The 15,959-nt window shown below is 39.6% G+C and overlaps 4 protein-coding genes across 4 annotated transcripts; 1 reads left to right on the plus strand and 3 right to left on the minus strand.

Annotated features, from left to right (window-relative positions):
* The first annotated feature begins 377 nt into the window (after positions 1–377).
* On the plus strand, positions 378–1,268 carry LOC124852490 (G-protein coupled receptor 183-like). Its single transcript, XM_047341487.1, has one exon. It carries the CDS (start codon positions 378–380, stop codon positions 1,266–1,268), a length of 891 nt encoding a protein of 296 aa, XP_047197443.1.
* A 2,253-nt stretch (positions 1,269–3,521) lies between these two features.
* Positions 3,522–6,850, minus strand: LOC118115661 (protease-associated domain-containing protein 1). Its single transcript, XM_035166965.2, has 5 exons — positions 6,643–6,850; positions 6,335–6,435; positions 5,355–5,464; positions 4,392–4,559; positions 3,522–4,300 (listed from the first exon to the last, which is right to left on the minus strand). The coding sequence occupies exons 1-5, from the start codon at positions 6,707–6,709 to the stop codon at positions 4,180–4,182; spliced, it is 567 nt and encodes a 188-aa protein (XP_035022856.1). The 5' UTR covers positions 6,710–6,850; the 3' UTR covers positions 3,522–4,179.
* A 530-nt stretch (positions 6,851–7,380) lies between these two features.
* On the minus strand, positions 7,381–11,400 carry si:dkey-88e18.2 (interleukin-12 subunit beta). Its single transcript, XM_035166964.2, has 8 exons — positions 11,136–11,400; positions 10,741–10,822; positions 10,381–10,626; positions 10,055–10,166; positions 9,719–9,909; positions 9,210–9,358; positions 9,006–9,116; positions 7,381–7,655 (listed from the first exon to the last, which is right to left on the minus strand). Exons 1-8 carry the CDS (start codon positions 11,136–11,138, stop codon positions 7,446–7,448), a joined length of 1,104 nt encoding a protein of 367 aa, XP_035022855.2. The 5' UTR covers positions 11,139–11,400; the 3' UTR covers positions 7,381–7,445.
* Positions 11,401–13,053: 1,653 nt separating this feature from the next.
* On the minus strand, positions 13,054–15,751 carry LOC118114657 (transcription factor BTF3). Its single transcript, XM_035165214.2, has 6 exons — positions 15,684–15,751; positions 14,835–14,903; positions 14,516–14,629; positions 13,884–14,085; positions 13,736–13,798; positions 13,054–13,428 (listed from the first exon to the last, which is right to left on the minus strand). Exons 2-6 carry the CDS (start codon positions 14,901–14,903, stop codon positions 13,382–13,384), a joined length of 495 nt encoding a protein of 164 aa, XP_035021105.1. The 5' UTR covers positions 15,684–15,751; the 3' UTR covers positions 13,054–13,381.
* Positions 15,752–15,959: the final 208 nt, after the last annotated feature.

Genomic DNA, 15,959 nt, shown 5'->3' on the forward strand with positions numbered 1-15,959 from the left:
TCATAAGCTCTTCACTGTCAATCTATGTATTTGTGGCGAGCAGAAGAAAAGTAAAAGCATGTTGGCTTGTGGAAGTTTGGGGGAAATATTGTGTGATAATTATTTTTGTCAATTTAACAAAGAGGCGTTTTTAATGAACATGGGTCTATCTGCAAGTTAATGTTAAAACTGAATTACAATTAAAGAAAAACTGAAACACAAAATTCTGACTTTTTGCAGTTTTAAATGATAAAATGTCTTTAAGATAATAAAATGTTGGGGGAAATAAAAGCTTAATGATTGACATGAGGAGTGGCATTAGGTCATTCCTCATGGGGACACTTTGTTATCACCTGTACAATATAAAGACAAATAAACGAGGCAGCTTTACAGAAACCATGCTCCTCTCCAACCTCACACCCCCCGTGACAGGAGCGGTGCTTCGTCTCTCTGTGGACTTTAACAGTCCTGTCGATTACCTCATCTTTATCTTTCAGATCTTATTCGCCACGGCCGCGGTTCTTTTAGCTGGGCCGGTGGTCATCAGCATTTTGTGCACCAGAGCGCTGCGGCTGCAGAACAGGTTCATTTTCATGCTGAACACCAGCATCTGTGACACGCTGGTGGGGCTGTCAGTGTACTACCTGGGTCTGTTCGATGTGCAGGAGGGCTTCCCGTCCAGAAACGGGACTTATCACGTGTTACCGTCCCTGCTCGGGGTGAACATTATGACCTTTTTATTCGCGCAGTTCGATCGATATTTTGCCGTGTGCCACCCCTTCGCGTACACGCGCTTTGTCACCCGGGGTGTGATCATCTCCACAAACGTGTACTGCTGGTTCCACGTCTTCGTGCTGCTGCTCATTCAAAATTTCCTGCCTCTCTCCAAAGCTGTGCAGATGTACGTCTTCGGCATCGTCAGCTTGCAGGTCATCGTGCTCACCAAGGTGGTCATGACCATCAAACTGTACGTGATAGCCAGGTACCAGCTGGAGAAAGACCCCCCCAGCGCAGAGAGAGAAAACAACAAGGAGTCTCTGAGAATCATCATCTTTGTTGTCATTAGCTTCTTGGTGTTGTGGTGCCCCTCCTTTGTCAACATCGTGCTCAGACTGATAGTGGGGCGAGGGCTCGTGTTTAGGAACGAGGCCACCAATCTGTTCGCCATCATGGCCCGTCTGAACGCCGTGTGCACACCGGCCGTGTACCTGTGGGGGAGCCCGGCTCTGAGGGAGGCCACGGTGCGGACGGTGTGGGGCAGAGTGTGTCCTCGATGCAGGAGGAGGTAAGAGGGTCAAAAGGAAAAAGGTGATATTCGCTTCTGTGAGGAGTGAACGTGCAGTGAAGCAGATGTTGATGCGTCTCTTTCTCAGGGTTGTCCCCAGTCCTGTGAAGGGAACCAGTAAAGGGAGGCCGACCAAGATTCACTGACTGTGAAAAGGTGAGATAAGCGAGGACTGATCCAGCTAAAATAAAAAATGTCAATGTAACTACAAATGAATAAATGTGTATAATTGTGTTATTATTTATGTCTTTATCTCAGTTTATTGACTCTGACAGGTTCCCGGTCATGAACTGCAGCTTTCTCATATATTCATGCCTTGTTGATGTTAATGTTAATTGTTACAGACGCCCTTGGAATTCGTAATGTTTTTTATCTTCCAATACGAAAAAAATAATTAATGAATAAAGCCAAACCCTCATTCAAGAGAAAAGGGTGTGGTTTTTATGTTTAACTTAGTTTTTTAGTCCATCAGTTTGCTGGTTTACATTAATAGTTGTTACAGCTTTATATAATATATAATATCAAGTTTAATTAGTCACTAATTCAACAATATTATTCATCTTCAATTTACATTATTATTATTAGTAGTAGTATTTATTAATTTATTTTCAGCCTCCATGAGTACAGAAAACTTCCCTCACCATAAAACGTTTAAGCATAAATATACTATAATCTGGATACTGAGCTGATTATGTTCAATGGTGTGATGAAACTGACCTCATATATATATATATATATATAATAACCTATATAATAACATTAGCTTACTGATGTGACGGCAGATCCTGGTGCTGAAGTTAAGTTAAATTCAAGTGTCTCTTATTTGAAATGAGTTTTGGGTTCAAATCACTATTTCACCAAAGAAGATTTACGTCTTACAAGCAAATGATGAGTTTGAAACCAGCTTTTTGATCCTTGGTCCAGAACATTGCAGTAAAATATCTTGTTGTCCATTTGTGTAAATATTTCCAGATTGTCCTTGATTTGGTTTGATATTTGTGTAAATGTGTTAAATTACGTTTCTATCCTGATATTTTTTAGTTCACGCAGGAAGAACTTCAGTAGATGCCTCCTATGGATTAATGACACCACAGCGCCTTCTGGTGGCATTTTGGATCAAATACAACTCAAACGAGTAATAAAAGCTCTTGTAAATAAAATACTATTAATATGTGATATTCTATTCTATTATATATTTTTCAAGTTGTCTCCCTAGTTATCAGGTTCATACTTTCCAACAACATTGCATGTGTTTTATCAAAGGAAGAATATTAGCTTTGTTCATTATAGTATTATTATAATAACATTATTTATATATTTCTGCTGCATCAGGACGAGGACGTTTTTCTTAATATGACAGCACAATAAAAGCTGAATAAAAGCCTAAAGAAGGGAAAGAATTTACCATGTGACTTTAGTGGAAGTTTAACTTTGACACTGGACTTCTGCACGAGGCTGGTGTTTGTATGTTAGGAGAAAAAAGGCTGGTGACTCCACAGCTGATCTTACATATAAAACAATCATTTCACTTCACCACTTCAGCCTAAACATCACTCTTCTACAACATCACACACTCGGTGACAGGAAGAGACACTGATGACTATTTAATCTTTATATTCCAGATTTTATTCCCTGCAACTGTTGCACTACACATTCAAAACAGGTTTATTTTCATGGTGAAAACTTGTACCATCAGATTTGTGCTAGGATGTTTATGAGCCAGGCTTGGCCGCTCTAACTTCAGACTAGATTTATCTCTTTCACTTCTGCAGTGTGCATCCCTCACCCATTTATATAATTCATGATATGCTGAAGCATGGGCTACATGGATCAATAAAGTTACCAACCTATTAACATTAGCAATCTGTTACAAGCATAGACAAAGAACAACTAATCAAAAATATTCAGAAGCCTCAGTGTGGAAAATTCAATGCGACACCTGATCTTTCCCCTGTGGAAAACTGAGTGTGAAGTTTTACAAATGTGAACCGCAAGAAAGCAAACAAATGAAGGTCTGTTCTGCAAAAAGTTTCATTTTAGATTTATTTACCATAAGAAAAGGAATGTACATTGATTATCAGTTTTATCCTGTTAAAGTTCATGCAGATGAACAGAAATTATTTACATCTGTACAGTGAGACGACATTCCCAGTATATTGTATTGTGAATAAAGCAGACGCAGTCATGAATAGTTTCTTTCCCTCAGAGGAAAATCAAACCACCAACACTATTAGACCTGGCAGAAGAGATTGGGTGTGTAAGTGTTGTATTAATGCATAATAAAGTTTCCAGTCTCACTAGTAACAAACAGATCATGTGAACAAAGGTTTCTGGAGACCGAGCTACTGGAAGACACTCAGTCATGATCACCAACTGTTCAAACTCTAAGTCAAAGCATCACTGTTTCTCATCCCATCAACCTCAGACTAGTCAGTTGAGTTGCTGAGGATCCAAGGAAGTGCATAGTTGACTGTACAGTGTTGTGGATGAATATTTGTCAAGAAAATAAAAATACAGACATGAATTAATCTATTTAAACCCGAAATCATACTTGTGACTGATTGTGTCACATACACTGTGACACTAAGCAATCAGGCCCTGCTCACAGGCACATTATGAACGGGCACTGGAGTAATTATTAAAACTGCAGCTCAGCACTAAACATGACCAAGAATGTTTCTTATTTGTTTGTCTTTACTTGTTATAAAAGCTGTGAGTGTGATCTTATCATGTGTACATCTGTTTAGTTTTATTGGTTCACCACTAGTAGATGTGATAGGTTACCCACCACCACAAGGTTATCACCAAGACTTCCCTGTGAAGCTGTGAGTTTATTCACTGCTGAGAGGAAATGCACCGATGAAAGAGAGCGAGCAGAGTGAGGAAGACAATGAAGTTGTAGGTGTGTGTCACTTCTACCACAGTGTCCATGGTGGCTGCTTCAGAGGGAATGAGGCCAAAGAAGAAACGTTGACAGGGATGGAAATGACAGCCCACGGCAGCTCTTGTCTCTTAAGAGTTCGTCTGATCATCATTCTAGAATACATGGAAAAAACGGTTAATGCCCAATTAATGCAATGCATTAATCCTTAGATAATATACAACAGCTCTGAATGACGTGACTTACCCATCACGTCCCAGCACAAACAGAGCAGGAATGCTTGGTTTGGCCGTGGTCCCATCAGTGATCATATCGAGGAACTGACTGTCGTTGTCCGCTGCATTATCAGCTATGAGAACAGCTTTGCCTCCGGCTTCCTCCACATAACGGGCCTTTTGTACAAAGGAGCAACCACTGAAGAACCACAGATAAAGAAATGGAAGAAACAAATTTAAAATGAGCCTGAAAAAAACAAGTTGTAATAGTACTATGAATGATGTGCTGTCACATAGCTACTCAAACTCTACTGTCCCATATGGACAGTTTTCTGCACAGACTTTGCAACAATTAGAAGGTTAGAAGTCAAAGCCAATATCTTGTTATTGCCAAGTAGTGTCACACCCAGTAAACCCAGTTTGGGATTGGTGTTGTGAGGTGCATTTTGTAGAAGTAAATAATTTTCTGCTTCAGTTTTTTCCCCAAGTACAACCACTGCAAAAACTATAAAAACAATTGAATTGAACGTGATAGAAGAAATCAATGCCACAACAAAAAGTTATTTTTGTGCTAGTTATGAGTCCACACAAGTGCCCTGCTATGCTTTGCTATGTGCCCGAGAACTTAAAACACCACTGCATAACCTTTATACATAAATGATACGAGCATGTTATTATATTGAGAATAAATTTAGTTTATTCAATACTTATCATATTCCGAAATACAATCCGTCCTTTTAAGGCTGTAATAGAAGAATCAAGGACCAATAAAGGAATCTTGAATCTTGAATCTTGACAGAACCACACCTAAGCCTATACAAGATATCTTACTATCAGTTGACTGAAACGTCTTCATTTCTTACAGCCACACCCTGGGCTGCTTATCTTAGTCTCAGGCCTCCCCCACCCCTCAACCACTACATGGATCCATCCAAGCTTACCATCACTGGTCTGTTTATGGCCTCTTCAGGTGCAGCTATAAGTTAGTATTTACCCTCTTTCCACCAGGATCACTTGTCCCTGAATGATATCTCTGTCCTTCAGGTCTGAGCAGCCATCCGCCGGGTCTGCAGGCACCAGGAAAATCTCATCGTAGGATGAAGTCTGGAAACCCAGGGAGAGAGGAGTACATAGGAGACAAAGAGGTAGAGAGGGTGAAAACCTTGACTTGGTCTTACAATACACACACCTCATCAAGACATCCCTACAGTGACTGAGAAGGCTAATGAAGCCACCAAAAATCCTCAGTAGCTTCTTTAGGTGCACAGTGGAGAATGCCTAATCAGCTCCATCAGAGTGTGGTGTGGAAACTGCAGTGCGCAGGACAGGAAGGCCCCCAGCGTGTGATCAGAACTGCTCTTATCTCAGGAACAGCCTTGACATCACTACAGGACATTTATCAGACCAGGGTCATAAGAAGGGAACACATCATCATCGGGGACAGTACACACCCCCAACACATCTTTACTTGAGTTACATTTTTCTGCTTGTACTTTACTACTGTGATGGTTTAATCTTGTGAGACGGAGGTCTGGCAAAGTAACAATTTCATTGGATCGTGCAACACGTGTCTCTTGAATCTGAATGTGATTTGAAAGCGAGTGGACATCAATAGATAGATAGATTGATAGGTGGATGGATACTTTATTGATCCAGAGGGAAATGTAGGCCTCCAGTATCACACAAAAACACTCAAAACACAAGAGCATAAGAAGAATAAAAGGTCAAAATGAGTCAAGAATAAGTTCACTGCCATGAGATGAAAGTCTAACCACCAGAACTACTACAGAACTGTCACTGTAAAGAAGTGTGTGCTAATGGAGATATTGACAATACACATATTTGAAGTATAAGGTGATAGAAAGACACAAGTAACCGAGGCAGAGTACTGAAGCCAAATATAAATACACACATGTGAAGGACAGGAAGTCTGACTGTTCATAAATGAAACACAATAGAGGAAGGAGTGCTTACAAAATCTCCTCCGAAGTCTTTAGCGGGTGCAGCACTGAAGATGTAGCCGATCTCCTCTGGACTGATGACCCGGAAGTACAACAGTTCATTGACTCCGAGACCTGAAAAAACACAAACACTTGTAAATACATGTAACTGCATCATTCACGTGAAATCAGAGCTGTTCATGGACGTTCAGTGGGTGAAAGTATCGTCTCTACACCGGACGAACCGGGTACATGCGCGGATAAACAAAGGTTATCCAAAGCTAATGCTAACACCGCTGCTAGCTAAACTCGCCGGTTGCCATGACTCTCTGTCCCTCTCACCTGACGTGCGGCTGAAGACGCTCCACAGGTACAACACGACAGCTGCTGTCCGGAGAACCGCTGCCATGTTCAGGACATGTGCAGCGTTACAGTCCCGACACGCGTTCGCACTTCACATGTGACGGCGGAGCCTCCTCCATGTCTGCGGCGGCACCGGAGAACAACACGGCAGCAGGTGAGCGGCAATATCCGGTCAGCGTGCGGTGCGCATGCGCGTTCTGCAGAGACGGATCAACACCCCCGGGAGCCGCTGGGCAAGCGGCAGCTGCAGGGCCCCTTCCGGCCCCCCTCACATGTGTTTTAATCGTAGACTGTATATAAGGTTTTAATCTCATAGATGTTTTATACAAATGAAAGACAACATGAAAAAAACTAAACCATGACTGTGTATTTCCTTTGTTTTGTAGGGAAGCGTGTTGTATACTGCTGAGAAAAGAAATCTGCTCTGTTTATTCTGAATTAACAAGATAATTAAGTCGTTGATTCAGAAAAACATATAGGAACATTATTTTGTTAATTTAAAAAAACTGAGCAAACTTTTATTTTTTCAGGAAAATTATCTTGTTTATTTAGAAAAACAGACCAAATTAATTTTTAAGGAAAATGTTCTTGTTAACTCAGTAAAACAGGGCCCCTTTCTTTTTGGACTACTTTTCTGAATTAACAAGATAATTAAGTCGTTAATGATAAACAGGCAACTGGGTGTAATTTACCGAAGAACACAAGTTATTATCTTCGTCAGGTCATACACTTTATTTGCTTCATACACACACGCATGTATATAAATAGTTTGTCATTATTCTCTACAAAGTGTGGTGTGTTTTTGCACCAGAATGATCCGAGCAGCAATGTGCATTTTCATTTAACATGTCTTTAAGATGTCTGACAACTTTGTTGTTGTTCTTCTTCTTCCTCTTCTTCTTGCAGCGTTCCAAAAACCCAGGTGGCAACTCTGGACAGCAATATTTTACTGTGTTTCTGCATTTGCACAAGTTCTCTTCCCCCGTCCTCACCTGTAACAAGGTAATGACAGATTACAAAGGGACAATAAAAGTGAATAAGCTATGCATATCCTATCTTACAAACTTTAAAACATATTCAATGTGTCCCTGTAAGTTCTGGCTATGAATTTAAAAATCTTTAGAATCTTTGTTCGTTCACTTTCAGTGCCATCTATATATTTTCTCATTGGAGTGTTACATTTCGACATAAATGTATTTTACTGCAAGAACTTCAGACCAAGTTAAGTTTCTACAGACGTCTGAGTTTAGGAATTTTTTTTTGTACTGTTGATGAACTGTCAACAAATATTTTACATTTTAAGGTTTAAGAGGATCTAAACTGATGCTTTTTGTTATCTTACGTCCACCAGTTTCAGTGAATAACGGATGAAAACATTTCCCTGCTCATGTGACAATTTTATAAGAAGAATGATAGAATAGTTGTAAAGCAAAATTACAGGTTTTATTATGTAAATTAGGTGATATTCTTTAATATAAAAAGCGATATGTCTCAATCATTACAAACTAAAACCAGCTAAGTATTTTAAGTAGTATATACTACTAAGAGAAACTTGCATACCAACACACGATAAAATAAAACATCTGTTATAAATGTTTCTGGGGTATTGTAAGTTCCACAAGAATGAAGGATTAGTAAAAATATTTTACTAAAATAACCTCTTTGAGCTCCAGACATTAGAGGTAGAAATCTTCTGATTTGACCTTTCATTTAAAAACCCAGATATATTTTACACATAAACTAAATAAAGATGATTTGTCACTAGATTACATCAGAGGGGGAACTCTCTATTTTTCTGTTCAGGAAGTGTACACATGTCATGAAAATCACTCAAAAGAAGAAGGAACATATAAAAGGAAGGAAGCCCAAGCTTTTAATAGACATTCAACTTGCACAGGAAACACCAACTCACTTACACAGAAATAACAGGGACAAGAACGAATGTGTGAAATTGTGTAAGCAGTGCCCACTGAACTGGACTCTTCTGTTGAAATGGAAATGAAACTTCTGATGTATATCTGTTGCACTGTGTCATTTACTGTATGTGTGATGGTGGTTACCAAAAATTAATTTGGGGAATGGCAGTGTTTTGTTTGATGTTTTACAAGAAATAATAAATATACTTATAATAAATAGTTTAAATACAGTCATAAATAAAAAAATAAATAACATATGTATGGTCTGATCATCTGATATAAATCTAAACTCTATCACTGATCATCTGGTGAGGGCTGACATCCATAAACGCACGTGAGAGGACCTTATAGGAAAATGTGGATATGTGAGAACAAACACGGAGCAGCAGCAGACAGAAGCAGCTTCAAATAAAATCAGTTGGTTACATTTTTCCAAGGAGTCCACTCGCTCCAGGTTGAGAGCACCAGCGAGTCTCTGGAGCGAACCCTCAGCTTACTGATGCTCTTCGGTACCAGGGAAGATAAAGAGCGCGCAGGCTAAAATCAGACAGGAAACACAATGAGAAAAAAACCCGAAAGACAGAAATGAAGAGATTTCTAGACTTTGTATCAACGCAAGCTTGTGTTTACCTTCCCATCATCTTTGAGCACGTATTCAATCTCATGCTCCAGACCGAAGAAACTGTGAGGCATGGACCAGCTGGATGGAGGCTCGATGGTCACGTTCAGGTCCTGCTCCAACTCCTGACACGTGCCAATCTGGGGACTGTCGGGTTGAACTTGACAGAAAAAACAGTAAAACATACGTATGAAACATCAAAGTCTGTCAGGAAATAATCATGAAAGACAATACTGTGTAAGTAAATTAACAAATATTTGTACATGAACAATTCCATGACTGCTTATATTTGCCATTTTTTCTTTTTTTGTGCTTGAAACTTAATTTTGCATTTTAAAATACACGTTTTTGAAAATAATTGCATTTTATACTTTTATGTAGCTATAGTTTGAATTTCCTTTTTTAATTTATCACAAAGTCACTTTACTTTTGTCCTTTGTGATCAACTTTACTGTTTATTTCAAATCTTGATAACCTTCTGCTGAATGCCTTTGGTGTGGCTCAGTTTCACTCAGCTCACCAATGTCTCGGAGATAAAATCTCCTGGTTGTCCTGAAGACATAGAGGTCAACAATGGCCTCAGCGGTGAGTTCAAGCTTGGTGCTTTCCTCAGCGTAGGGTGACAGGGAGTGCGACACCTCAAACTGGAATCCCCCGTCCTGATTCTGATCACTGCTGTTGATCCAGTGACACAACTTCCCACCGTCAGTGCTTGAATGATGCAAGGAATAAATTAGACACTTGGTGAAATACATCACTTGGATAGATCTAATTCTGGCTGTGTCATAGTTCATCTTTATACACTTTACGCAACACTTTGGTCTTTCTAGTGTAAATTGTGTTTTGTGGTATTTACCAGTCATGGCCCAGTCCGACGCGCACTGCTGTGAATGCACTTTCTTTCAAGGTACAGCTGAAGTTACAGTGATAAGACTTTGCCAAACAAGTGATGAGGGAATCAAATTGAGCTTTTGGGGAGGAGATATCACAGAATGAAAGTCATTATTGTTGGAAGTGCAGCATCATACTTTTCAGTTTGAGTTAATTTTCAGTTTCCTCCTCAAGACAAAGAAATATTCCACCCAGACTGTCTGCCCAGTTTGAACTGGCTCTATGTTCCTCTATTTGTGACCTAACATTTCTAGACAGTAGAACAGATGAAAAATGAAATGAGAATCTCACCTAATTCCTCTTCATCCTCAGCCTCCAGCAGCAGGTGGGTCAATGATAACATCTCTCCTCCTCTCCAGCAGCTGTACTCTCCCAGCCAGGGGGTGTCCACATCTGTCACGTGCAGATTTTGACCGTCCTGCTTGATATTATACTTAAAATCCACCAACACTTCCCCGTCAAACTTCCACGTGACTGCTCCGTCAATGTTTGTGCGGCAGGTCAGCGTGACTGCGTCGTTCAATTTTGCCACAACAACTACACAAACATGCAGACACACAGGCACATAGATCAAGATCAATACATTTAAAACCTCCGAAGATGTAGAAAATATTATGAGTGAAAATATTTGGATCCATAAATAAGACGTACAATTTTCTGGAAAGGGCATGAGTCCATTGGCTCCTATGAGGCTGATGAGCAGAAGTCCGAATTTCCACAGAGACAAAGTCATCTGAGGGAAAGAGAGACAACAAGAGGAGGAGGAGATTATTGAACACACATTACTTTTGTTAAAAAGTAAATGATTAAAATCAAAACTTATCATACAAAATTACGATTAATTATAATAATTATCAATGATCAACAATCATTTTAATTGACTGAATACTTTTAGTTTGAGAAAACGCAAATTATCAGAAAAGCTAGGTACTGTACTATTATTTACCATAAACAATCAAGTGCCACATCAATTAATACAATAGAATGATGATTAATAATAACTAGAATTAAAAAGGAGGCATATACAGCATTGCACTAGTTCTTACCATTTGGATGAAATTACAGTCAAGTGATGCTGAAAAATGAAGAGTGGAGGTCCAGTTGGAGTGATCCTGCTAACTGTTTGCTCTCAATGTCCACTGAGCTTCATTTTTATATCTTGGCGTACATCGTCGTCATCATCATCATCATCATCACCACCATCATCACTGCCATAGCACCTTTGGAGGTGAGAGAGAAACTGCTCAACAGAGAACTTGTTGACAGAGGCGGCGGGCAGTACATTTCCTCAGTCCTGTTTTGAATGTCAAATTTTTGTAAACAGATAAACAGTGAGTTTCAAACAAAGGACTGAGAGGCGGTGATAAGAAATGTTAGGCGTGGGTGTTACATGGGGGGTTACCCTCAGCCTTTAAGATGAAATACTGCTGTATATCAGTATGTGTGTGTGTGTGTGTGTGTGTGTGTGTGTGTACACCCACACACACACACACACACACACACACACACAATCACATCCATACATTTGATCTTCTATCTTTATGAGAACTGAACATTTGTTCATTTTCGAGGCAAATCTGATTAGTATCATAAATGTTAAGTTGATCTCAACTCAAAAGAATATATAGGTGTCATATCTTTATGAACAGACCTAATAGAAATTGAGAAGAAAATTTACAAATTCATTATTGATCACCATCATCTCATAATCTTTCTTTTCTGAGTATTTTAACCTCATTCTTTTATATTTCTTTATATATTATTCTCTCGAGACTAGCTGAAATGATTGATGGTTGATAAGTTGAGACAAGTCTGCACATAGGTATTTCGGTAACGATATTTCCCTGATCAAAATCTTCCTGACATTAATCCTGGACCATTAATCCTGGATTTTCCCCAAAGATAATTCTGAATTATTCTGGCTAAAGCAAAGACTGAGAAAGGTAATTTTCTTTAACTCTTTCAGAGGTTTTCCCCATCATACTATCTTTGTTTAGGACATGTGATGGTCCTGAAGTTCCAGACCATGCACACACACGCACCTTCATACAGAAAAAGAGATGGGGCCGACAACTGGACTTTCCCTTCCTGTTACTCATACGTGGGGTAAACCAATTTTGTTTATCCAAATGTCTGCTTTGAATGAACTAAGACTGGCCCTTTTACATCACACATTTTGCCAATGTGTTTTTCTCCTCACACATACTGTACATTCATCAAGAGATCTTATCATGTGTTAACCAGTGAGTGAAGTACTTCCATATTTAACAGTGTGCTGGGAGACTATGCTGCTCTTTGGTGTTGTGAAGCTTCTTTGTCCTCGAAAAGTTTGTTCAGTAGATACACGATACTGTTTATGTAAAATAATTCACCCTGCATGAACTTTGTAATCACATTTCTGATCTAAGATTCTACGAAAATCCATTAGGTCAGATGAACAGAAATGGTTTCATTTCCTTAAAAGCCTAAATAGTTCTTCTGTGCGTGTGAATATCAGTGTGAAGTCTGACATGAGGGCAACTTGACTCACTTGAGGTTCTTCAAGACCTCCCACCCGAAAGCCTACTTCAGTTTCGGATGAGAAGTACAACTTCTTCAAGAATCTCAAGCAATTCCACTTTCCTAAATAGCATAATGTATTCGTCTGCTTCAGTGAAGACCAAGATGCACTTGAATGACCTCTCTCAGTATCTGAAGTGGCCGTGGTGAATGCTCACTTTATTAATAATCATTTTTAGCTATAAGATGTCCAGCTGCCTGAAATGATCGATTATTAAAGAGGGAGGAGGACGTCTACATTGAGTGTTTTTCCACCTTTAGTATTATGGCACAGACACGTTTTTTTAATATATCCAGCACTGCTCATCAACACAGGCCTCTCATGAAAATTACATGAATATGACTTTGAAAACAATGATGCAAACTAAGTAAGTATGTTATTCATTAATGGTTGAGGAGAACTGGTCGATTTTAATGTAATCTTTATTACACGATTAATTCCAACAATACATTTTTGAAGTGTGGGCATCACAACGGCGGAGAGGCAGTGTGAGAAAGAAAAAGGGTTTGCACATTCCACTGAATTTAAATATCACTTGTACTGCAGAATGAGCAAAATGATCAGTAACAGTTGCCCTAAAAAAGTAAATTTTACTTGATTTATCCCAATTGTCAATGTTACAATTAAAATGTGTGTTTTGCTTGTAGCCACAGGGGAATAACAGAGGGGGAAATGCTGCCGTGTCAAAGTGTAATGAGTAAAGAGGAGCTTTGAAATGTTCACTGGTGTTTGTTAGTCCGCCTCGTTCTTTGAAGCCTCGTCAAAGTTTTCAACAAGATCTGAAAGCAGAAGAGTAAGGATCAGTGGAGGTCAGAAATCAGTAACAAATAATGTTTAAATAAGGGTAACATTTATTAGCATATAGATAAAACTTGAAAATATGACAATATATTAGGACATAGTCTACCCTTCTTAATAAGGCATCCATATTAAATATAATAGATTTAATAGTCATAAACGTACCATTGTGATTAGAAATACAAACCAAAACCTCAGCTAACCTATTGTTATGTGTTGACTGTTAATAATGTGGTTATCTCAATGTTATATTACAGATTTAATGCATGCATGTATAAATTGGCTCACCTGGAACCTCATCATCCTCGTCCTCCTCCTCAGCAGCAACCATGGGGGCTTTGTTTTCTCCAGCTATGAAGGAACATTAAATGACAGATTGTTGACAAAGAGCAAACAAACTAATTGATGCATGTCAACATGTCAGCAAAGAGTTTACCTGGTTTGGGAAGGGTCTCTGCTAATCTCCTGAGGCTGGTGAGACTGTCAGCTCCCATCTGGTTAAGGATTGCTGGGAGCATCTCTGTGAGCTGCTTGTTCTCAGCATGCCCTGTGATCGTGAAGGTGTTGGCAGCCAAGGAGGCCTGAACCTTTGGGTTGTTGAAATGGATCACCGTCCCCTGGTTTGTGAACATATTCACCTGCAATGAAATACAAGAAGAGTTGAGTTGAAAAATGCAACAGCTCATCTCCAATTGATGATGTAACAATGGGCTTACAAAGAAAATATTTGTATTTATGGACTTTGGTTTCTTGTCCAAAATCTTGGACAATAGTTGTGAGCTTTCAGAAAAGGGATTAAAAGACTATTTTGTTATCTGTTATTTAAATGAACACATTGATAAACACATGAACTTTTCCATCATCATATCTTTATTAATTACTTAATAGTTTTAGTGCTGGAATCCACAAATCTCAGAATCAGATTATTGTTCCAGTTATAGGCCCCTTCAATTATCTTATTTATTACAGCTTTATTAAGTGGAGTGACCTGACCCTAAAACACCGATGTCACGACGACGACATGTCTGTCTACTTATTGCTCTGCACTTCTGTGAGAATTTGCTTTACCTCCTCAATGCCAGAGATGTTGTTGACTCCTAGTTTCTTGAGGGAGAACTGCAGCTTCTTGTCGTCTGCTGTAGCTGTTCTGTGCACCACCTTCTTCTTTCTGCGGGCCGACCCCTGGAGCACAACAATGAGCTTCAATGAATGACCCCATAACCCAAGTACAAGACTAATGAAAGTTATTTGACAGCCACATATGTGTATGTTTGTATATATAGAGGGGTGTATGTATATTATGTTCTTCCATGCGTTACATTTTGACATTACAGTGAAAAATAATAAACAGTCTTCAAAAAACTATTATAAACCAGCATGTATTCACCTTGCCGCCAATGCGGACCTGCGCCTGCAGTTTGGCGAGTTTCTCTTGGTTCATTATGGACTCCTTCATCTGTAACGGCACATGATCAAAATTAATAAATGCGTTTATTAGTGCTTTTATAAATAAAAAATAATTCTCAGTGGACTGGGTAGAAACACGTGCTCCAATAGTCAAGACTTGAAATGACATTATAGAAATGAGTCAATACTGACTCATCGCCTGTTTTGTTATCAGAGACTGTAATCTACATGCACACTAATATAACATCTGATGTGAGCGTGGGGATCTGAGAGTGGACAATATGCAAAAATGACATTTCACTGGAAAAACGTTAGGGTTTGTGATGTGGGTCAAAACCTGAAAAATCCCCAGAAACCCTCCTGCTGGAGGTTTTACTTCAATCTACCAAGTATGCACAGCTGCCGGGGCTCCCAAAAATAGCTGCACGCATTTTAAGCCCCGGCTGAATCGGACAGAGGTGCTCGGGCTAAAGTCTGAGGCTAAGTTGAGCTCCCAGAGAGCGAGACGAGAGAAGAGCTGATGAAGCCACCATCTCATTTCACATTGAGAAGCTGACGGTTGAGCTGTCAGCTTCCAAGGCCGAGGAGCGCAGCTGTAAAGCTCGGGTGTGTGGAATTGTGTCATTGCACTGCCGGCTAGCTAGCTCACAATACATGCTAACCCAGCTAACACAGGCCTCTTTCAGTTGGATGCTAACGTTCAGGTGTAATTGCAGTTTTTCCTCCCACTTCCACGCACACGGTGACACCGGGGACTCTTCTCCCTCCTCTCAGTGGGAATCAAACCTGTGCGATGAGAGTCAATAAGGCCCCAGAGCCGTGAACTGACCTGTGAGAGTGTAAACACGCGGGTTCCACCGCCGACAGACGCTCGGAGAAAGGAGCGAAGACCGGAAGTGACGCGCTATGATCGATAACGTTTTGCCGGGTGCGCCCATAGTTTTTTCAAAATGCGTGCTCAAACTTAAATATGATTTTAATTTTAATCAGTTGCTTTCTAATATAATATACACACTGTCATGTTTTAGAAGTTGCCAAATAACACCCAACAAATGTCATACTGTCTAAAACTGTTTTAAAGAACTGAAATCGGAAACTTCTGTTT

This window comes from Hippoglossus stenolepis, chromosome 9, assembly GCF_022539355.2.
Source record: "Hippoglossus stenolepis isolate QCI-W04-F060 chromosome 9, HSTE1.2, whole genome shotgun sequence".
In the NCBI taxonomy this organism is placed as follows: domain Eukaryota; kingdom Metazoa; phylum Chordata; class Actinopteri; order Pleuronectiformes; family Pleuronectidae; genus Hippoglossus; species Hippoglossus stenolepis.

Bases quoted from the DNA above. Each gene is read 5' to 3' on its own strand.
- LOC124852490 (XM_047341487.1), top strand. From the start codon at position 378: ATGCTCCTCTCCAACCTCACACCCCCCGTGACAGGAGCGGTGCTTCGT.
- LOC118115661 (XM_035166965.2), bottom strand. From the start codon at position 6,709: ATGGCAGCGGTTCTCCGGACAGCAGCTGTCGTGTTGTACCTGTGGAGC. The intron at 5,465-6,334 runs GTAAGCACTCCT...CTGGGTTTCCAG, and splicing joins AAGACTTCGGAGGAGATTTT to ACTTCATCCTACGATGAGAT. The intron at 4,301-4,391 runs GTAAGTCACGTC...CATGTATTCTAG, and splicing joins TTTGTGCTGGGACGTGATGG to AATGATGATCAGACGAACTC.
- si:dkey-88e18.2 (XM_035166964.2), bottom strand. The intron at 10,627-10,740 runs GTACGTCTTATT...ATGTTTGTGTAG, and splicing joins CATGCCCTTTCCAGAAAATT to TTGTTGTGGCAAAATTGAAC. The intron at 7,656-9,005 runs GTAACCAACTGA...ACCTTGTTACAG, and splicing joins AGTGGACTCCTTGGAAAAAT to GTGAGGACGGGGGAAGAGAA.
- LOC118114657 (XM_035165214.2), bottom strand. From the start codon at position 14,903: ATGAAGGAGTCCATAATGAACCAAGAGAAACTCGCCAAACTGCAGGCG. The intron at 14,630-14,834 runs GTGAATACATGC...GTTGTGCTCCAG, and splicing joins AGGTCCGCATTGGCGGCAAG to GGGTCGGCCCGCAGAAAGAA. The intron at 14,086-14,515 runs GTAAAGCAAATT...ATTTCATTGCAG, and splicing joins ACATCTCTGGCATTGAGGAG to GTGAATATGTTCACAAACCA.